The sequence below is a fragment of the Cydia amplana genome, chromosome 13, assembly GCF_948474715.1.
Source record: "Cydia amplana chromosome 13, ilCydAmpl1.1, whole genome shotgun sequence".
Lineage (NCBI taxonomy): Eukaryota > Metazoa > Arthropoda > Insecta > Lepidoptera > Tortricidae > Cydia > Cydia amplana.
The window spans coordinates 12,092,183-12,116,735 of record NC_086081.1 but is presented as its reverse complement, the minus strand read 5'-3'; the positions used below and the strand labels follow the sequence as shown (position 1 = coordinate 12,116,735).

The 24,553-nt window shown below is 35.4% G+C and overlaps 1 protein-coding gene across 1 annotated transcript in view; it reads left to right on the top strand.

Moving 5' to 3' along the window:
* Positions 1–4,131: 4,131 nt before the first annotated feature.
* Positions 4,132–24,553, top strand: part of LOC134653604 (semaphorin-2A) — a 151,685-nt gene continuing 131,263 nt past the window's right edge. The window contains exons 1-2 of the mRNA XM_063509001.1: positions 4,132–4,873; positions 12,698–12,981. Of these exons, the coding sequence (XP_063365071.1) occupies positions 12,777–12,981 (205 nt within the window). The 5' untranslated portion in view covers positions 4,132–4,873; positions 12,698–12,776. The remainder of the gene's footprint in view (positions 4,874–12,697; positions 12,982–24,553) is intronic.

Below are 24,553 nucleotides of genomic sequence, written 5' to 3'. Positions count from 1 at the left end.
CGTACCTTCTGTTCCTAAATACATTCTCGATTTTATTTTCTTAGAACGCAGAAGGTGTGGAATAAAACGTGTCATAATTTACATTCTGTCTGGATTTATTTTGCAAATAAAATACTTATTTAAAAAGCAGTCATAAAATAAAAACTTCTCAATGTAAAACAGTTTAACTTATCCATCCCACGTTATCTTTTTTAGCATGCATACTTTCGCTGTTATGATGCCAACGCTATTTCCAGTGACATAGCCCTAGACCAAAGGTAAGAAAATGTGGCTTCCTTTTTAAGCTAAATAAACATAATATCGTCATTCAAGCGAGCACCTTAAGCGACCTCTGGTCCGTCGTCACGACCTCCTTTATTCGGAGAGTTTTTGTCAGTCTTCCCCATCTTAACCCTCGCCTACGTTTTGTTGGGAATGTCGTTTCGTCCAAACACATTTACCTCGCATTGACACTGAAACGGTTTTAGGCATTAGAGTAAACATCGCGTTCACCCTTCTGTCGCTAAATGATGCTATGCCTCAGGGGTTTATAAAGTAGTGTAACGAAGGAGGCCGTATCACAGCCGGCAACAACGTATCGAAATAAAGCGGCTTCCGAAACGGTGCCATTTGAGGAATCAATCAAAGCCAAACGTTCGCACAATCAGCGTGCGTGGGTCGGACGAGCTAATCAAACTAATGGTCGCTGGAGGGCCAGGCGCGCGATTGGGCCGAGCTTGCCGCAACAAATCACAACAATAACACTGACGCCTGATTGATCGCAGCGAACCACCGACTTAATTCAATCCCCGTTACACCTGATCGATTCTTCATGAGAATCCGAAAACGCATGTAATACACAACACAATAGAACAGAACATTAAGGAAATCAAAAAGTGAACCTTCCCTAGACATTTATTAGCTTCACGATCAATTTAACTCAGTAGTTTCCTTGACAATTTGTAGACTTTATAATTCACCATAACGTGAATTTAACTAGTAGGTAGGTAAGTAGTTTATAATATCATGCAGCGTTGAATATGATTTTGCTATTTAGCAATATCAGTTTAGCATTCGCCTTCTGTCCAATACGCCAAGACTTTTCTAATATTAACAGCTATATCCCGATCCGACTTGGTCTGCTAACTCAGTAAAACGTCAAGTGTAGCAAGTGAAGCAACTCGATCATTTTTAGCTCTGTGTGCGCCGTCAGGCCCCCGTCGGGTTAGTGTCGGGGCTTGGCCTGCCCCGCCACTCGCCGTTTGGACATTTATTAAGTAGGAAATACGAAAGAGCCGACTAACCGCTCTGTAAAGTTCAACTTGTACCACAGCGTTTTGCGAGTGACGTTTGCTCCCGTAAATGGCTCTCAAATAAACAACTTTATTCGGCCCTAAAGACTGACATGTGTTTACTTACCTATACGTTTGTCGCTATACAAAACTTTTTTAACTTGTTTAGCCATTGCGAAAACTATCTGAATGACCAGGCCATGTTGAGAGGAATTAACCACATAGTTCATCATGGGATTTCAATTCTGGAAATATAGCTCATTGATTATTCCAGCAGTCTGCTGTGCAACAAAACTACCGAAGCAACAATGCGCGTAGATTTGCTTCCGCAACAATGCAATGTCTTTTAGTATTCACCTGTCGACCCAAAATACGTAATTCCATTCAGTTTTCATAGAGAGCGTGCATTTCGAGCGCCATGCAGTGGTCAGACTTTTGCAGATACCGCATAAAGCCATTCGCTTTTTGTTCGCCAACGAAATCTAAATCAAAGGTTATCTGGACTCACTTTTGTTATTGCTGCTAGAGTATTCCGCGCAGAGTCGCGCTTCCGCCCGTCGGCAACTTTTTGACAACGCAACTGGCCATTGCAAAAAAGTGATCAGAACTTCTCGGGTCGTTGTTTTTCCCCGCACAAGAAAAAGTTTAAAAGATATTTACTAGTTTTAAATAATAAAATGCCAGTAGTCTCATGCACTATTGTGCACACTTAAACACAATAGTGGTGGACACAAAGCGATAAGTTCAAACAAGAGACGACGTCGGCGTATTTCTCTCGGGCAGTCTTAAAGACAGGTAAACGTTACGTCATCTGCCGCACGCTTTACTCAGCAGCTCGTACAAAATAAACCCAGAGCAGCTGCTTATTGTATCGCTGACAGCAAAGCCTTGGTACGCCATTGTCGGGCTCCTCCGAAGAAATATAATAGCGACTTACTTGATCCTAAGAAGCCACAATACGTCGTCATTATTTCGCGCTTATAGAGCTGGCCCTCTTTTCACTTCATATACGCCTTGTATGGGGAGCTAAGTCAAAACAAATTATTGTTTAAGCTTAATAATTTATGAATGACGGAATGATTTATCTTTGGAGTGATTCTGTTTCCTCAAAAGTAGCCTCACTCTTTATTTTTTCAGTAAATCCATAACTATCATTACTTCATATTATAAAAATCTGACACAGAACACGATTCGCTGATATTTTCGAGGATCTCCTCGATGTTAGAATATCTGGTCTCTGAAAGTTAATGAAGTGTACCGCGAATACTTTACCCACGTCAAACTGTCAGAAACACATCATATTTCACGCATTTTGTGTTTTTTAAGCGTCCGCCATGTCGATTTCGTTTAGAATTGATGAAAATGGATAGCGCGCGGTTGACTCGAACAGTTTTTGTTTTCGAGAGCTGTCATTCCGCGTGAGGTATGAAAAGGGTGTAAAAATAAAGGGAAAACATGATGCTACACTAATTTGTGTGTTAGCTGGAAAGTTGTGGTGTGTTGTGATCCAGTGTCGCGTCGCATTAGCGTCAGCGTCCAAGTCGCGCGCCAGCCGCAGTCTCCGGTTACGCAGAAGCGTCTCGCTTGACGCTATACTCGCGTTTCTCTCTGGCTGTTGGACTGAATAATGTTTTATATTGATTGGAAGATAAAGGTTTGGAGGTATCATTGACACCTTATCCTTGAACTGGCTATTCGCCAGGACGACTAAATTATTCAGTGACCAAATTGCCGCAGTGCAGTCTTTCAATTGGATTATTCAGTAAACAAATAATTAATGAATACTTATTTAAACCGCAGGTATTATTCTAGATAATCATTAATAACGGTAAAGTAAATACACATAAATCTTTTATCTTTAATATTGTGTCTAAGAAGTCTAATATAAAAGGTAAGGAAACACTTAGTAATAAATTAAGGATTCTGACTCTACCTACATACTTTTAATACTTCTATTTTTATTAACTTCTAAACATGATCCATTTTGACAAAAATCTGCTTGCAAAAACTCTTACATGTAATAAAGCCATCATCGCAGACGTGCTGCGCCGAACAAAGGACGTGGAGTATGCAAAAAAACATGCGTCCAAAAATTCGCAGCGCTCGGCGTAGGCAGGACCTTGCACCGCTACCTGCTACTTTGTGACATCTTGATATAGGGGTGCTACTCGTCTTTTTTTATTAAAACAAATCGGGAAAATTAAACAAGCTGTAATATTGGTATGTTTTAATTTGTTTTAAGGTTCATGATTCTAAATTTCTAACACATGTAATTTAATTATTTTAAAAATCCCGAAATTTCAGACAGGAACCACAGTTCTTGAGCACGTCTTTAACAGATGGAGTTTACTTTGTAATGTATGGGTAGTTTTGTTATGTGTGAAAATAGGTGGAGGGTAGTTCATTCATCGATTGTGTCGAATAAAATGGTTTTTGGTATAGACGTCTTTTGCAGTTACTCCTGAAACCCTGAACCTTACAGGGGTTCCCACATCTTATATACGGTCTTTTCATACTTCTTAACTAAATTTGTGTTTTTTTTCGTTGCGTAAAATAAAAAAATGTTTATGTCCTAGTCAGATACTAAAATGGTAAAATGCCACTTGAAACTTATTGTGAATTTCTTAATTTGTCCAACCAAAGTACAAAGTTGTTTCTAAAATTGGTTCGAGGTCAGTTTAGTATCTGTACCTAATATAAAAACAGCTCAGTTTATTTATGAATAAAAACAAGAAAGTAAAGAGAATGACAATTAAATTATACATGCATTTTATAATTATACAATTATGATGATAATAAATTAACTTAAGACATTTTTTGAAGTAGCAGCCAACGATATTAATCAACACTGTCGTTACTCAACTTCGAGCCTAAAGTATTTTGCATCAGGTGACAGCCCTAAAAGCTTCATCTGCCACTTGAACGATCGAAAGGTACGACGACGGCGCGCCGGTATCAGTAAGGAATGTACTGTAGTGGGTGACTTTAACAGTTTCCGTCCCTTTCAAACGCAGCCGGTCTCTCGTAAGCTAAATACATGCGCGCTCTCCGTCGCACACTCTAACATTTCCAATACTTACCTGAGTGAAGTAATATACATCTGTTGCGGTACTTGTTTCTCGCTTGCACTCGAGCTCCGAAACGAATTGTTTATATTCGCGTCCCGCTCTCGAGTCTCGTGCACAGGGGGTAGACGGTGTTGGCGTTTGTTTGTGTTGGTGTTCGTTTATTTAGTGAACTTGGAAGCTTGCTTTCGTGTTTGTGCATAGGGTATTGCTCACGTCTGTATGCGTGAATTGTAGAGGCGCGACATAGCTTTGCCGTCTCCGTGACTTAAAAGTTTTGTACGGAATGGGACCGACCAGTTAGTTGTGCGCCGGCCGGCACGCGCGATGGATGTGTGCGAGACCTCCGCGATAAACTTCTTCGTAATACTCCGACTGCAAAAACTTGTTTCATCTAACAAGGTTCCGTTTTAAGTTGTAAATTGCAATTTTTGTTAGTGACTCTATGTACTTATAAATAAAGTGCTTTGGTTATCTGTGCGTTCTTTGTTTTTATGTGAAACTGCAACGTGTTTGGTTCAACGGATTACGGATGAGGTTGGTCGGCGCACCATTCCCGTGTTCTGGGCTGAGCTACAGTATTATTGTGTATTAAAATATGATATGATTCCGGCACATTTCGTTGTCTAAACAAAAACAGACTGGGAGAAGTAAAAGCTTACTTACTTCTGACACATGTAAAAGGCTCAATTACTGGTAGAGAATATTTTCGAAGGACGATTCAATAAACTGTAATTGAATCTCATAGACGTTTGTGAGTTATGAGATATAAGCAAAGAAATGCAGACTTTTGCAGACAGCAAACATTTGAAAACCATATGTTGACAGAAAGCTTAACGATGACTCAACAAACAAATGCAGGCGAGAAATTATGTTTTGCTGTGATTCATAAAAATTTACTAAGTATAATTACTGAGTTAAGTTTGTTACCAAACATAAACCAAAAACAAAGTAGATAAATCATTGATGCTGTTAAAATTTGAAATACCTAGGTAGCTACCAAATACGCCAAAGGACTTTTCCTCAAAGTTAAAGTGAATAGGTATTACACTAAATCAACATAATTATCCGGAACTGATTTACTATAACCTCGTCCATCCACAGCTCCGTTGAGTTCATCAACCCAAAAGTATAAATAGACGTCGAATACAGATGCACATCATGCGGCATAACACAGGAATTCTGCTGTAAACATGAAGTTCACTCTGAAAATCTGTTCCGTAACTTATTTCGGTCTATTGAAACACTACAATCAAATAAACTCTATTAATAACCAGCCTAGTCTGTTTTAACTTAAAATCCAATGTAATTGGGGGCTGAAACCTGTGTACAGCACCTACCCAAATTCCTGTAAATATATTGGGAAATAAATATGCATATAGTGTTTTCTAAAGATAACCTGTAACTAACTTTTTTTTAAATGCACGGGGGGAAATTAATGAATATACAAGTATTAAAGAAGAACCGACCTATTTCAAATTTAATTGGTATTTTTTATACAATAAGTAACCTAACGGTTAGTTCCTGGAACCTTTTATTTGTACCGGTATAATAACTAAAAAGGTAGACCTAGTAAGTAGATCACCAGTACATAATTGAAAGTTAGGTAGATATGGTGTATTTAAGGGTTATTCCCACTAGTTACCACCAAGTTGTTACCAGTGGTAACTACTGGCATTTTTTTTCCCACCTTTTGCCACTGGTAACTACTGGGAATTTTTATTCCCAGTAGTTACCACCAAAATTTTGTTATTTTGGTGGTAACTACTGTGATTAATATTTTATCATAACGTACAATATCGGTCTTACAAACATGATTATCCGTCATTGGCCGAGTCACACAGTTCCCCTACGTCCGTCCACAATAATTCAAACCTCCATTATCAGAAAGGTTATTGTCCAAAACAATTGATATCTCCATTTGTATCAATAATACAAGAGGCCGATATTTACGTGTGCCGCTACGTGGCCAGAATCCATTGAAGCGAATCCTCCCCAAATTCATAGGAAGCTTTGTAGGGGAAGCAGGTATCAAATATTTCTTGCGAGTAACTCACAATATGGATGATTTGATCAAAATGATTCTATTTACAGATTAGTGGTAGGTAATTACTTACCTAATCGAATGTCCAACTGCTTTAGGTACGCTGCGTTGCTTTAGCGGACTGTAGAAAGTTGTATTCCTAGTGAAATACAATTTTGTAAAAATAAGCCATTAGGATGTGTAAATAGGTACACTCATTCCGATGCTACTAAAACTTTAAAAAAAAACTGTTACTTATCTTCAGAAAGAAATATCATCTTTTTCCGGATGCGTAGAGTATACCTAACTATTGATGACTTACTCGCAAATCTGTATTTTGATTGATTATCTTAATGACTTTTGCTTAGTGACATCATCATATGCTTTTTCCATCAATTGTATATTATCTGGCAACTGTACCGTTAGTCGCATTACATTGATTTTGTACCTACTCTAGAAACTAATTAGACTTGAGGTTTGTGTAACCGACTTGTATTAATAACTAACTTGCCGTGTGTTAGGCATAACACAATCTCAGGAATACGCCCTTGATATTGATTAAGGTAATAATTAATATACCTGGCTGTGTTTGCATATGAGACAAAATCTACTTTGATTATAAACTATTCACAACTTGAATTATGATTTTCGTTAAACAATATTAATCCCTTCGATAACCATGTACCTGTGATAGTTGTTATCCCAGTAATTTTCATGGTTAAAACTAAATTGAAATGAACTGATGCTGATAAAGACCACCATCACGAGTACAAAATTTACATACTAGTAACATAGCGCTAACCGGTAAAGTCTTTCAAACACTCCGAAGCCAAGGCTTATTTAAGATTCCGCAATCCTCCCTATCTGGCATAGTTTTAATCTCATTCTGCTAAATATTTTAGTCCGCATTATATTTAATATATAAATCATTGGTTCGACGTGCTTAGTGTATTATACGTAAGCAGGATCGTAGAATCACACACGCACACCCACTCACACCCACACGCACACACACACACACACACACACACACACACACACACACACACACACACACACACACACACACACACACACACTTAATAATAATAATAATGTATATTTTAGCTTAAGTTAGTGTAAGGTCGTTTTTAGATTAGACTATACTAAACTAAATTAAATTCAAATATATATCGAATTGTTAGAACGAAAATGTTGGCTGGGAAGAGCGGGGTCTCCTGTCACAGGTATATTTTACTTACTAGGAGACTCCATTAACTGTATTGTTAAAACGAAACATTTACCTAAATAAATAATTTTTCATTTTCAAATTTTCATTTTCATTGGTTCCACCACTATCATTCACTGATATTTATTCAGTTCCCTTGTTAAGAAGCTTACAATTTGCTACCGTTACAGTATTGTATTAATTAATAATTCAGAGCCAATTTCCAGGGACCGAACCGTATCTCTTCTGGGCAGCCCATTTGTTCGTCTGGATTATTTGTTCGTCTGGATTACCTACTTCTCATTTACCCAATTATTGATTACTATACGCACCCCTCCTGTGGACCAATTAATTTGTTTATTAAATACATTCCTAATAATAATTTAATGCAAACGGTCCCTTCAAGTACCCATGACATAATAAAGAAGAATGAATGCTTACTTAGGTAACATTCTTTCACCTACCAAGGAGTACAGATAATTAGTAACTAAAATTTTACCTGAAAGCACCCTAAATCAAGACATCATAGTGACAAATACCGGTAGAAAAATTCTCTTATTTATACAGGAAATGAATTATAATCAGGTATCTGATATATTTTTCCTAAATAAACGTCTAACTGCCGAACAATGATTAAGTAAGTAATGACTTTTAAACGCATGAGTCACAAGGTATAATGATAAGTATTAAATGCAGGCAAGTGTTAATTTACTTAACGAAGATGTGTTCCGTAGATATATTTATGCAGTTTAATGAGTATGATATGGATACGGGCGTTGGAGGAAACATCAAGTATTGTATTACGGGCTCAGTGGTCTTTATCGAGGCGAAATTTCATTATACTCGTACCCCCATTCCATCTACCATTCAATTGGAACACCTTCGTACAATTTGGAGGGCTGCCTCAATGGGTTGTCGGATGAAATTTCTTAACATTCTTCGCTCATAATGAGCGAAGCCTGTCATGAAATGGGCAGTAACGGTATAATTGTATTCCGAAATGAGATCGACTGATATTAAAACAGATTACAATCTTCTTAATGAATCCTTGTCACATTATTTTTGGTGGAAGGGCGTTAAACTTTTCAATTAAATAGTTGATCTTCACTAATTATTGCATACTTAAATTAGTACACTGAACTCCTGAGAAAAATTTACTTAATTAAAGCAACAAATAGCAATAAGTCACAAATGGTCAAGACTCAATAATAAAACTGAGAATGCTATATAGTATTTAAACCACAATATTATAAAGTATCAGTCTTAAGTTCTCACATAGATTTTAAAATAAAATAAAAGAAGACAGATGCAGAGTGTTAAAGTATAAGTACAAAAAATATTCACACAAGTTTGATAATAACATTACCCCCGCTAGCCAAGTAAAATAAGTGGACCCGCAGTGAATCACCGGTAATGAAGATGAAGACATCATTACAGAACCGGTTCGGGTGACCGAGAGCGGCCGGCCCGCAATGCTCCAACAACTTTTTTCTTCGAAAACGTGGGGTCCGGTTATGGTATCTGAATAAGCCTTTGAGAATGTATAGCTATTGAGAATGTTCTATTTGAATCTTAATTGACGGTTCATGCCGAAATAATGAAGATATTAAGTAGTGTTATGCATAGGATATTAAGAAAGGTGTAAGTAGGTATATTTTTAAATTTAAACGAAGAAGTAACTTAGCTTGAAGCCTCTTAAACATCGCAATATTGGATTCTTCTTTGACCTGAATAGGAAATATATAGGAAGCAGCAAAATGAAATATATTCTTCAAATGCTGCCGTAAATCCTTAAGGAAACAGATGATGATCAATTATAAACCTCTAGTCAGACATTGACTCAAAATGAGTAATGATTTTTAATGTATTTTTCATTTCTTTTCCAAATCATATCTCCCAGCGCGTCTCCTTGATCCCAAAGGATACAAACAAAATACGAAACGAGTTTAATGTTGATACTCTTTAAGTATTATTTGAAACTGGGGGAGATTGGAAATGTTTACTCTGAAAGATCTACTGTCAATTGAACAAAATTCATTCATGTGCTAACCCGATATCATTAATCATTTCAACTAAAATTTAGAGGACCCTTCTCCGGGTGATAACCTGGCACCCGCATTTTTTGCGACTGCGCTTGTATTATTCATGTGTGAAAAGCTGAATGTGAATATACAATTATTCGCATCACATACAGAAGATATGACCCAGCGCTTTTTACCCATCTGTAATGACAATAAAAATGTTTGTACTACCAAGTTTTTATGCGCCCTAAAATGCAATTAAAAATTTCCATCTGTTTTGGATGGTGACTATTTTATCAAATGCTTGATCCTCTACTAGTAAGAGTTACTCAATACACATTTAGCCATAGACAAGTTTATTTTATTAGTCTTCAGGAAATCGGATAAAGGTTTTTTGTCATTAATGGTGACTTTTTGCTAATAGTCTCCGCTTTTCCTCTAGAAATATAATACGCAACACATTTTCCTTTTTGCAGGCGTCTATATGAGATGAGAAACGTTATCTGGTTTCGGGGGTTTATCACATAAAAACATCTTGAAGGGTAAACATCTCTATCCCTTTTAGGCCTCGTTTATTTAATTCATCGCTGGACTCTTTCACCAGGCGATCCCTGATAGCATTCAGTGGGATATCGGTCATGTGACGAGGGCCCGAGCCCGTACCATACTTTGAGTTAAATTTACTGGATGATATTTACTTATTCACTGATACCTATCCCGTGTAATCTCCGCTCTTACGAAATTATTCATGAATTTTATAATCATTTGTTTGAAACATTTAAAGGGTAGAGTTAGGCGCCATGTATGTTTAAATAAACACGATACCTAATCACAAAATCAATATAGAATTAACGAACTATCAGTGTATATTTAGAGTAGATAGTCGAACGTTGACGACTCGGTTAGCTTCGGAAATGGGTTGCGATGGCTTTTTCCAAATTGCTTCAGGTATTCAAATCCAATGACGAAACAAACAGGACATAAATTTTAGTGCCTAGATTTATAAGGCATTTTTGATTAATACGTGAAAGAGGGTATTATTGCAATACATAAACATAATCATTAGTTATGCATGGATTGGAAAAGCCCCAGGATTTAAGATGTGTAAGAACCCCGAGTCTGATATGTGCTTTCGTTGCGTTTTATCTTGGACATAACGGTACCTTTCCTTTGTTCGGTCGAAGGTCTAACCCGTTACCTTTTCTAACGGTTCCTAAAGCTAATTTTATTTGGACTTTATTTCGAATGTGACCATTAAATCCTGCAAATGTGTCCTATAATAGGTTGAAATAAAGGGCCGCTATGTAATGTCGCCATCCCCTGTTGCATATCCGTGCGGTTTCCATTACAGAGGTGTGCTTAGCCGGTGGGTCTTAATGGCCCATACACCCATTAAACAACCCCACAACCATAGACTTTTTTAATGTAAAATCAACAAGCAAAATTGTCATTCTTATTGTGAAAATGGGCATGTGGATGTTGCTGTTTTTTGGACTCGTTATTGGATTTATTATTTAATGTCGGTGGCAAATGGCGTGTGGCTTGATTAATTATTTAGCGATTTTTATTTGTTAGGTCTGGGAATTTTTCATATAAATATTTTTTTAACGATAATTGAATATAATACATACATATTTCATTTTTGTAGTAGGTAAGTACTAGGTACTACGCTCGATACATCAAGTCATTGAACATTATACTACTGATTAATTAAAATATTTACACAATCTTCTATTAGATTCGACCGCGACTCGCGATGATTTAGGCCTACCTACAAGCTGTGCCTACCCGGCGGCGTCATGAATAATGAACGATATTTAACTAACTCGCAAGATTTCCTTAATAATTAAAGTTAGAGACAATTAAGGAGACTATGTGTGAAATTTTATATTGGATACCTAACTTTGTTGTAGTAAGTACCTATCTAATGAAAATATTAGGTGTTTAAATAAATTATTTGTATCATTAAATTTTTTTGCCTACTTATTACGACTTTATTTAAATTAGGTCTTAGATTAGGTTATTTGTAATATGATTTAGTAAACTCCGTCATAATTAAATACTATAATGAAATAATTTGTAATCAAATTTATTTAAGCAGTTTCCAACGTATTTTGCAAAATCGCAAAACAAGAAATTCAACAAAAGCTTTAGTGATAAACTTTTAGAGTAAAACACTTAAATATAACGAAAATAGTAACATTATAAGTAATTAAGAAAGTGGCCTGATTTCATTATTCTTCAGTGTTGCTACTGAAACCAATATTTAGGTAAGTATATCAAACTGTACACAGAAACGTTTTAGTAAGTATAATTACATTAATTACATCATTATTTATGCATTTTTGCCTTGACTTCTGTCTGACCCTATAATTCGACACTTTGATAGGTAGAGAATGCTTTGCAAGCAGTTAATTTCACTAGGTACTTACTTATACTTTTTGTCATATTACAATAATGTTTAATTATATATTAAATAAAACTAAAAAGGCTCTAAATATTATGTTAAATGGTAACATAAAAATATAAATACGCTATTGTACCACACCTTTCGTGTTTCCAATTAAAATAACCGTTTGTTTTCAAAAATAAAATTCAAACACTACAATTTCACGTCAAATTAAAACAATACCCAGTCCTTACCTTACACGGCTCGACTTATCGTTCACATCAAAAGGCAGAGCTGCTCCTTAATAATATATTATACAAATGAAAAATAAAACAAGGAAATGTGCCGAACGAATATCACTGATTCATACAACTGTACCTTCCAGAACAATTATTGTAATTACTCCCTAGCACGCATCGTATCTTATCTACATTTATGTTTGTAGAAGTAACTATTAAAAAATTTAACATGATTGTATAATTAACTTAATTTTATTTTACTTATCATAATTCCTTTATCTAAGTATTATTTAATGTTAACTAGCGCCGAGTTTTGCTCATGAAAATATTATATCTTCTTAAATATTTTTCTTTGATAAAATCTCCAGCCATCCATCATGGAAATTGTTACTACTATATAATTAATTGTTATTTCTACAATGCTAACAGTAGATAATTTATAGGTAGGCTTCTGAAGGTTAAATATTAATTTTGTTTTACAGAATACCAAACGTTGCTTAGCCCTCAGACATTTAAATAGACTTTGACTTTTTGTGTTAGTGCCAGTGCTTTAGTACTAAAATGTACACAAATGGACGGACTATGGGGGGCTTCGCTTTGGTGGTCCGGTGGCTCTTGTTCCTACTGCTCGGAGTCGGGTGGCAGGTTCGATCCCAGGCAGTGCAACAATCTTCAGAAGTGGAAAGTTCATACAATTTCTACTACGAACAATCTTGCTGCACTCCAACGAATCCCAAAAGTAAATATCACGTCAGACACAGACGCGGTAAGTTCTTTAAAACATATATTTTTACTCCGTTCGCAACGTCTTCTGACATAAGATTTGAATAACATGGACTTTTGGATCTTTGTGAATTCTGCTAAGATGCATTTGTAAACCAGCGTGTTCACGTCAAGGTACACACACGGCCATGTAATCTAAACGCTACTATCACTAACACATTCATAAGTGAGACGCTTTCAAGGGTCCACGGTGTATAGCGAGAAGGAAATATTAATATCAGGGCGCGGAAGTGAGACGGAAATATTCTTTTGTTTCATTGCCCTCCCGACAATGATGCCTAGAGTGAGAATTTTAATACAGTTGTAGAACGAGTAGTTAATATTTCGCCCGTGCACACTACAAGCTCGGGATGTAGGTACTAGGTACCTATAGGCGTACCCCTTTGAAGTGTGGCGTAGTATGTAGTTCACTACTCTCACTGTTGTTTACTAATCTGGAAAATTATTCGTTACGCTTTTAATTTTATTTTCTCAACATCTGTTATTTGTAAAAAAGCGACGGTATCCAGATTTTTAGGTAAATATTGACATTTCATTACTGATTCAATGAAAACATGGTTCATGGTATTATAAATTTACATATAATAATTGTGAATAACAGTAAATTTTCTTGTAAAATATTTATTTAATTTCAATTGTTCATACTTAATACATAAACTTAGTGTACTTTTACTGCAAGGAGTAAATATAAATTAATTATTATCCATAAATAACTACCAATTTTTTCCAAACGTCAACATCTTTTAAGTGTACAACGACGTTCACTGAATTATTGGTAAGTTGTCTCAGCACAGAATAATTTAACGTAGTTGCGGCAATTACTAATTGTTATTACTGTTATAGGCTATAGCCTAGTGAGGAGACGCGGTTAGGATAGCGCAATATTAATGTGCAATTTACCATCCATTAAACATTGCGGGCTTAAACAGTTTACTCAGGGCTAAATGAATGCGGCTAGTGATGTTCCTACCGCAGAAATGTTCCCGAATATTATCTAATATTCAATAACATCTGGGTTAACAGGGAATATATTTAAATATCAAGTATTAATGTAGGTTCGAGTCTTCTGAAAATATTACCCGCGTACTTCGTGTATGAAAAATGGAAAACACGGGCAAATGAATTTGTTGAAAATGTAATTTATTTATTATTATTTATATTAATTATTAGGCTTCATAAACACCAATTTTTCCTTCTTCATTATATTTATTGGTATTATACAATCTACGCGAATATGTATTATGGTTATAGGTAAATGATAGCATTTCACAAACATGAATTTTACAAATGTTTTTCGTAAATAAGTCTATTTTTAATGCATTGCTTATTTAACTAACTCATTTGCTAAATATTTAACTCTCATAAATGTCATATTATAAAAGATAAATTGGAAAAATATTAATTTATTACTCACATTCATTATTAAAATAACATCGGAAAAAAGGCAAATTAAATCCATTGCTTGAAAAAGCTTTGGGGAAGAAGAAATAGCGCTAGGTCAGGTCAGAACTTTGATCCACACAGAACCAAACTGCTACCATAAAAGTAGGTTACGTTAGAACTGCGACCTTAATATAATTATTATGCTTAAAAATAAAAATAAATACAACTCATCAATATATTGCACATTGGACATGTTACTAGAAATATTCCTGGTGTCACCACAACACTAAATGTGGCAACTTGTATCATTAAACATGACCACACTTAATGGATATCCGCAGCATACTGCACTTGTTTCGATTTGATTATCATACGGTTGGTTGATTGTTTTGACTAAACAGTTACTAATCCTGTTTGTGGCGATATTCAATTGAGATTTACCCAGCTTCATATTTGTTTGCGAAATTCACATGGATCCTGTCCTGTTAAAACAAGGATTTATTTTACGAATAACTGTTTCACACTTCACTCAAAAATAATAACTTGTGATTACACTATATTTTTTGTATGCATTCAAAATCATAATAATCATTTATATTTTTAGCTAACTACTACTATTGTTCAAACTTTTACAACTACAATTTTCAGGGCGACTAGATTTTACCTCCTGATTTATCATTCCCCTCCGTTCACAAATCCCAGCTAACCCGACGTTCGGTTCAACTCAGACGTCATCAAAAGTGTCAATCACGGATGTTTTCGAATAGCAAAACCGATTATCGGGCGTATTAAGTCGGTTATTGTTATCGACAGGCGGCCATCGAAGCGTGAAGTAGATTAGGGACATCATAATATGCCATATTTTTGGCGTCAGCTGCACGGAGCGCTTGCACGCCCTGTAGTTGTGCTAAGGTTTTTTGTTAGAGTTCCTATTAAATTCGAATTTGCGTGGCCCCCTTTTTTTGGGCTCTCGAAAATATAATCGAGTTCTAAATTTTAGGTATCGGCGTGTTACGAACATACGCACATGTCCTACCTTTGTATATTTTTATAATAACCTACAATTACTAATTTGATAGCACATTCGAGCTTTAAATGTAAAAATAACATTTTTAAAATACTGCTTAAACAAGTGTTTTAAATCTCATTGTGTTTATCACATTAAATTATCAATTTTAACCAACCTTTTTATGACGATACATTTGTGAAAAAATTGCATAGAACTAAACTGTATTTATTCACAAATTGACACAATAAAATGTTATTTTACAATCTACACTTAATAGAGCACTAGTTCTTCTCATTAAGCTCCAAATGTCCTACGATTGAACCGGCAACAAAACTAGTATGTTGCTAATTACAGAGGGTCAAGCAGGGCGGGTTGAAAGGCCCGAATAAGTTTGGGATGATTCTTTGGTGGAGTAAACGAGGACGGACAAACGCCGCTGGCCCGGTCTGTCATTAGTAGGGCAGTGTTTTGCGAACTCCACGATATAGCCGCGCTTAATGAAAGGGTTTGATGAACTACACGAATGTTCAATTTAAACGGTATGTTGTCTATACGTCGTGAAGCTTTGCATGTCGGTAAGTAAATTAGTGAAGTATTATTTTGTGCAGAATAAAGATAAGTAACATTAAGGTACCTACTTATAGACTTGAGCATTTAATTATAATGAGCAAATATCAAATACCAAATAATTTATTTGCTAGGAACAGTCAAGTGAATGTTGTCAAATACATTTCTGAGGTACCTACAGTGTATTCAGCATGCTAGTGGGCATGACAATCTTCATAGGCCTAGAGAAGTGGTTCCTAACCTGGGGGTAATTACCCCCGTGGGGGTAAAACTGCTATTTTACGGGAGTAATAAGCTAACCTAATATAACAATACAACAAACGTACACGTTTTATTTTTTATTACCATTGGGAGGAGGGGTAAAATCAGGTTCCCTAGTTAGTCATAGGGGTAACCGGACTGAAAAGGTTAGGAACCACTGGTCTAGAGCATAGGCCTCTCTTCGAGTACGCCACTTAACCCAGTCCTGAGCCAATCTTATCCATCTTATACAATGAAAATAAAACGAATAAAGACAGTATTTTCCTATTAACCACGACTACATTTTTAAGACTAATCATGCAGCATGCAAAAATAACAAGGTTTCAATACCTACAATCTTTCTCATTCAGAAAGCATTCTCCCGAACAGATTAATGTACTAGCGTTCGTCGGTTGCGGTTATGTTCTGCTCGAGTGATTGCTCAAGTCTATCAGCACCTTTATTTTCATTTTCATTATTTCACTTACTACACATTGATTCCTTATCCATTTCGCACAAACATAGCCTACAAAGCATTTTCCTAATTGAAACTCGTAACAAACTCTGCAAAACACAAACTAAAATTACCAACAACTTAAGCACGTTGAGAGCAGACGGGTTCAGATTCAGACGCAAATGTCCAAACAAAATATACAGAGTTCAAAGAATAAGCACACTCGGGCGAGGGAAAAAGCGAAAACAGGCAAAAAAATGCACACAATAAGTGAAGGAGGTCTGAGAACGGCTTCCGGTCTAGTCAAAACTTCCAACAGATCCTTTGACCGGCTGACCAGGCGCTTGAGATAAGCCAGCTAACGGATATTAGTAGTTCTGGATCATATTGGCATCACTTCAGCCGTATTATTCATGTATTATATATATCCTAGTGCTGGGTTACGTACTTGTTCATGTTGTGATAAGTACGGTTACCATCAATTTGTCACTGACATAAACGCCGTCGAGAACGTAATTTACTTTCTATACATCTCGCTCGCACTCGCATATTAGTGCAAACGGGATGTATAGAAAGTAAATTACGTTCTCGACGGCGTTTATGTCAGTGACAAACTGATGGTAACCGTAAAGTATTGCATCGTAGAAAAAACCCACAAACAAAACAATCCCCCATCAATCACTGGCAGCGCCTTATTATATAACACGCGATTATAAATTCAGAAAATACGTAAAATTACCTCCAAATTATTTTTAATTACTTAGAGGGTGAGGGGTTTGGATCCTCGCTCTGGGTTCTTCCTGATGCAAAGGTTATCCATCGCGGTTCAACGTGGCAACGCAGCGAGCGTGATGGGCACTTTTGCATCGGGGGGGTCGCGGAGCGATTTTATCGGCTAAATTTAGTCTAAGTGTAATTTGTGTTTGATTTTTTTAGTTTTCTTGTTTCTTTAGTTAGATTTTATATCATATGTTTTTTTTAAGTTAAGGATGTGGAATTCTGTAAATCTGACATTATTGTGAAATAAAGACTGTAAGTATTATTAAATTAATAACATCACCATCAATTACTTATCTATGTAATTGTATTAATTAATATGTTTAACATTCGTATGGATTTGATTACCAGAGTTTTATGATAAAATCATACACAAAATGTATACAGAGAATTTGGTATTGATAAAATTATGTAATTTTACGCGATTATTTTATACATAATTTTGAGATACGTATTTTATTTTTACGATAACTAAAAACACCGTGCAATAAAAGGACCGTGCTAAACCTACTTATAACTAATAAAGTATTATCCTTAGCTAATTTAATTTTTGTAGTTGTGTTGTTATTCATTATAGCACGGCTTAGGTTTAATAACCTTTTCATTAAAAATAATTCCAAGATTAATTATAACCATCTCTGCACTATCTAGCTACAATTTTCCCCGCTTTTATCGACAGGTAATACCAGCAGGTATTAATATCGAGCCCCTCACCCGCCTTAAGACGCTCCCAAAGGGAGATGACATTACTTATTTTAACCGTTAGGTAGAGCAAAACATTTCGCTCAAAATTTGGTCACGTATACATGAGGCGAGGGTCCCATATCGCATTTCGGAGCCATTGCGACTGTCCATTGTATTCCTTCGAGACAAAGGGTTGAGGACCAGGACGTTACCTTCGTCAAACCACTTTTCTGGAACCGAACGCTTTGCTATTCGAGGTTGATCAGTGCGTTTTATCTCGTGTTGTCCTTCCGTTTCAATGAATTTGAGCAATCGTTCGGGGAATTTGTGTGGTAACGTAATAAATAAAGTACCAAGAATACACTTTAATTAAAATACCAGAGTAAATGTCTACTATAATTATTAATTTAATTAAAAGAGTTAAAGATATCAATTCAGTAATGGGCAGGCAGTTGCAACTGTGGTGTACGAGTAAATACATTACTCTATGCATTACATGCAAGTACCTGATAAGGACATAATTATCTATGTGCTTTCTTATAACTAGAAAAAGTACGCAATGGAGTAGGTATTAGGTAGGTGTTACGTGCTATTTATGTTTCTAGTATATTTGAAACAGTTCAATAGTTGCAAGCCTCAATTGACAAGTTGAGGAGCATTTTTTATTTATAAAATTATTTTCAGTTTTATAATGTATGTAGTTTAGTTTTATTGTTTAGTTTGTCTTTTTATGTCCCTCTTAATGGTTTATTCGTGATTACAGAACTATAAGGCTTTGAGATTGTTAAAATAATAAAAACAAGAAAATGGCTTTAAGTAGAACAGATATAAATTTTTCTTAAGTGTTGTTTTAAGCCAAAAGCCACGTACAATGCCTTGCTGATTGCACAATGCAGGGTGCTCAAAGATAAAACGAGAGCCAGCAAGCTCCTAAGCAGTTTTTAGTTGCTGGCCGTATTCTTTTTTCCTTTCCATTTACTCGCATAATACTCGCATTCAAAGTAGAAGTGTATTCCTTTTACTTAAACACTGCAGTGGACTGGAGCGAAATGACCGCGGCTTTCATACGCCAATGCCAGTAAAAGGAATTTTTGTTCTATATGTATTTATTTGTTTTCCGCAGCCCCGGTAATGGAATGTCAACGATAGAAAATATTTCACGGGCACCAGAATTTGGTGCCGCGGTATTTCATTTTTGACTCTTTTATAGATTGTAAATATTAACAAAAATTGCAGATAATTTACGAAAATGCAATAGGTGCAGTTATTAACATTTTGCTGAATACCAACGGGCAGTTGTTGGGAAATATTCGTTGATGGAAAGGTGGCGATAACGCGCCGGGCGGGGAAAATAATGCGTATTTTGAAAGCTTAATGAATATTTAACAGTGCTGAGCTGACCAAAACTGACATAAGTAATGTCTGCGTGAAATTGTTGTAGAGTAGAGCTGTTTTTATAATAAGCTTTTGTCTGCCAATTTGCATCTATAAAATGTACACACTTTTAAAGCGGAATTTTTAAGCTTCAAATGTTTTGACAGACTATTCAAATATTTTATTTTGGGACGTTATTTGATGTAGTGTATGATGACTATCCGTATAATTAATTATTCCTTTTTTATTTTTATGTACCTTTACATATTCTTAAACTACACAAAACATTGGACACACAACCTGGCCCTTTTTAAATAAATTTATTCTAATATCCTTAACTTCATAATTTCATATGTAAGATAAGAAGACATTATTTACATGGTATCCATTTTAAATTTCAATGCGAGTCATGTATTTTTTGTTCATCTTGAAATTACACTGATTGAAACTTTCACGATTTTTACACATTATTAAATTGTATAACGGGACTTAATATTCTTGAAACAATGGCTGGTTTCAAGGCAGCGAGCACATTAAAAGGCTCTTCAGTGATCCTCGACAGTTGCGAAAACCATCAAAATTCTTGCCGTCCGGAATATCGTGCCTTTGTGGCCCGTTCGAACAATTGAAGCCGCACAAGTTACTTAATCTCTGTTCCAAGCGCCCGCTTTGTGCTCGAATCGTCAATACTTTTCCAAATTGCAGCTAAGTCCAGTTGTACACGAGTCATGTAAATAGACGAGTGAACTAACATGCTCTGTAAGATAGCCGTTAGGTAAATAATAGTTATTTGTTTAACAAGTGGGCAAAGTTGTTGTTGTTAACCCTTGCCTGCTAATATTGATACCCGAGCAAGCGAAAGATCAAAAAAAGAGTCTTTAGGAGGTGATGTGGTGAAAATAAACATATAGGTGCTATACGGTTATCTAAAAATATGAGTATATATTTATTAAATAATGTTATCGCTAAATAATGTTGGAAAACTTTAAATATTCCCAAATTAACAGAGAATTAAAGGCTCTCAGTAGGATTTTTTTTTTATTAAGAGCCAACAGGAGCTAAGATTTAAATATTTTAGGTAAATATACCCGTCTCCCTAACGGAAGCGGCTCCTAAAACTAGTGCGATAAGGACAAGGCGAAAAATCCTGCGTAAAAATATCAAAAATCGAGGTTTCGTACTCGACTGTTTCCTCCTCCAAAACTTAACCAATCGTAACCAAATTTGCAAATCTAAATGATTATGACATTATCTGTGTCGGACCGTTTTGCTTTTTTGACTAATTGATGTCAGTTTTGAATAGCACGCCTCTCATTGCGGCATAGTCAATTAGGCCATTTTGGCCATTTTTGAAGGGCTCTAGCGCCTTAAAAAACAAAAATATCAAAAAAAGCAAAACGGTCCGACACAGATATTGACAATATTAATCTTTGTTGAAAAAATCATTGCTCTAGCTTTAAAACCCACGGAGGAAACAGTCGAGTACGTTTGTATGGAGAAATGACCACTCCTGTTGGCTCTTAAATACGTAAACTTTTCTACCAATTTTGATGATTGTAAATAAGGTTCGCCAAAATATTCCGAAAAAAATCCATTCTTCTCGCGCCCTAAATCTCGCGAACAAACCTGTCCTGTTTACTTTATCAACATCATCATTATAAAACACCGGCTCCACTCTGGCTGGTGTTATTTCTTGTCTTTTTTGTGAACGCACTTAACTCGTGCAAACTGGGCTTTAGAGTTCGGAAGTGATCATCGGAAATGACGAAAACGATGAGCAATCGACGCAGGGATTAACTTTTTGATCTGCGTTCTAGCTGAAAAGGATTCGAATTGCCAACGCCGCGTTATGTAATATTGCTGGAAAACAATAACAACCCTTTAATGAGATTAAATAGCTTCAAGTACCTACCAATTTATTTATTCCGTCATAAATAAAAAAAATATCACATAAAATAAGATTAACATTTTCATTTTCTATGAAATAGTTAGGGATATAAAACTTGTGATAAATGAAATATAACAAAATAAATAGTTTTTTTTAACTATCAAATATTTATTTACATAAAAAACTTAAAATTAAAATACAATTTTAAAATTACTTAAATAAATTAGTACCTACATGTACCTACAATGTTTTTACACAATAAATAAATTATAACCCCTTATGCGTAAAATAAATTACACGTACCTAGACATCAAAGTACCTATAATGTAATGACAACAAAACAAATCCTTCCGACATGGCGCCCGGCCGTTCTTAGAATTTCGTTAGCAGAAATAATGGAATAAGTTTAATTAGTTCCCGTTGTAGAGGTACCCTAGACTTAATTAAGATTTGGTCTCAGGCATAATGTTCCTTGCTCTTTGCTGCGAGGACCAAGGGGCCCCATTCGACTTGTTTCAGTGACGGCTCTGAGACTATACGGCCACTTTTGAAAAGTAACAGTGTGAAATTTCTTATCTAAAATGCGTGAGTATGAACTGAAAGTTCTAGACAAGTGTACATATAAAATAACGAAATGAGACAGACGATATAATATTGAATTTCGCCCAAGTATAAAAACAGAATTCCGAAGGATCCTTTTCTTGACGTTTCATGATATTATGTACTTAATACTTTAACTGTAAAATTACCTCTGACGATTTAAAGACGACATTATTTTCGTACCGAAGAAAGAGTGGCTAAAGTTGACATTAACATCTAGGCTGTGTGAGTTTTTCCGAACGCACGATTAAATCCCATTTAATGAAATAATAATGTGACAAGAAACGCAAAAGTCTAAATCGTGTCTAAATCAGTTTTTAATGTTTGCATGTTTGATAGCTTTTGTCTTATGTATGTGATTATGTAAGTAAGTAAGTAAGTAAGTAAATACACTTTATTGCACCACAAAGAAAAATACAATAACAGATTTACAGTGTAAATAAAGGTAGCAACAGGCGGTCTCACCGCTGATATGTAAGCAAGTGTTGTAAAATAAGATTTTGAAACATGGGAGAATTCTCATTATATTTGTATATATTCTCATGTGTAATCTAAGCCATTTTCTTTGTGCTTACTGCAATTGTAATTATTTAATTAGCTGTATCTTGAACAATTGTTAAGCATTCGTGTTTACTTTGAAGTATTACGAAGAAAATTATCGATAACATTAACATGTTACTCTGAGCCGGTTTTTATACCAGCTGGTCCCGCAAGAGTTGCACGCGACGGATTCCTGGAACTAGGAATACGTTCTTTTTGAGATAAAAAAATATCGTATCGGGTTACAATAACATTGTTGCAATTTTTTTGTATGCACCTGATAATATTTGTATGTTTTTATATAGGTACACGGTACACGGTGCGTACAAAAGTTTGAATTGAATGGATGTAGGTAAAACTGTAATATTTCCCTGTATTCTATCTGAGTAAACTAAGACAACATAGATATAATCCATAAAGTGAGTCTCAGTACATTGATGTTCTGATTGTGTTCCACCGCATAAACATTAAGGTTTATTCGGGTAATAACGGAAATCGGGTAATCCCGAAAATCATTGTAAAATCACTCATATTCCGTTGTAGTAAGAGTCAAGCTTTCGGAATTATCCGCCACTATTCATCATTCAGAAATACCCTGATACACCTTATGTTTCCGCCGAAGGTTTGGTTACGTTACGGCCGAAACTAGAGCAAAACTAAACTTCGGTTTCGGTTTTTGTTTCAACCAAAAATTTGGACAGACACTTTTACGTTTTATAACAGTGCACTCGGTTTCAGTGTATATAAATTTTATATGCTGAATAGGGAGCCATATATTTTTCTGAAAAGTGAACCCTATAGTTAGATCCGATTTTTTACCTTGACTTGTGTTATTATAAATTTCAGCTTTTAATTTTAGGGCTTTTGGCAACCACGTTATAAAAATATAATTTTATATTTAAGTTAAATCAAACTTTAATTAATACATATATGGCTACTGTAGCTCGATATACCTATGTAGTACAAGAGGGTTTTGAATTTCTGAGACGGACAGCATACATCTCGATATTGCTTATAAGATGTATTATGTTGCATGGTACGTGTTGGTGCCGTATATAAATTGGCTTCTCAGTCTTGTGTAAGCTAACTGTCGAATTCATACATATATGCCTTGATACATAATTACCTTCTCTATATATACTTACCTTTAAAAATACTACGTCTAAATAATCACATGCAGAATAAATCTGCAACGTGAGCACAGCTTATTCAAACATTTTTATGAAATTGATTTCAGTAGTGCAATTATAACATTAACAGATGGTTCCATTGCACAACGCGTCAGCCACAGCAGATTAAGCACTTTTATGACTTAATCCCCTATACGTGAAAAACAAAATATATCAAGCATTTGTCAAATTCGCGCTCGAATAAAAAACTAACAAGCCAACGCCTGCACGATCAATACGCTCTTTTATACGAATGCAGTCCGCTTAAAGGTAATTTGATCCATATAGAGTTCTTTCCGTTTTATTTTCGCACTTAAGCACCGCGCCTCGTGTTTGGTCGGTAATCCTACACGCTGTTCACGCCACTATTGACACTTCCCATCAAAACACGGTGAATTAAAAGGTTTTCTGAGTCCGTGATCGGGATTTCGTGTTTGTTTTAATAATGCTCCGCTGATTTTAAAGGGTTTAATCCAGTTTCATCATTTATTAAGGTTAGTTAGAAAGGACTAAACTAAACCGATTGTGGGGACTTAATCTATATTTTGGTAAAGGTTTACGATGAAAACTATGTACGTGCGAATGTATAGGTAACTCATTAAGTCTGTTATATAGTGAATAATCGAGTTTAAACGTAATAATAACGGTTTATGTTAACGTAACAACGGACCTAATATTTTGTACATAACCTAGTTTATGAGAAAATTTGTTTAAAAAAAATCAAACTGACCGGTTATTGTAGACTTTAATAGTTTCACATGGTTACGCCCAAAAAGACTGTATGACTTAGTGTACCGCTACACTAAAAGAATATACCACTATGCAAATTAAGAGTAATGCAATAATTAACGGTTTTTTCAGAAAATTTAT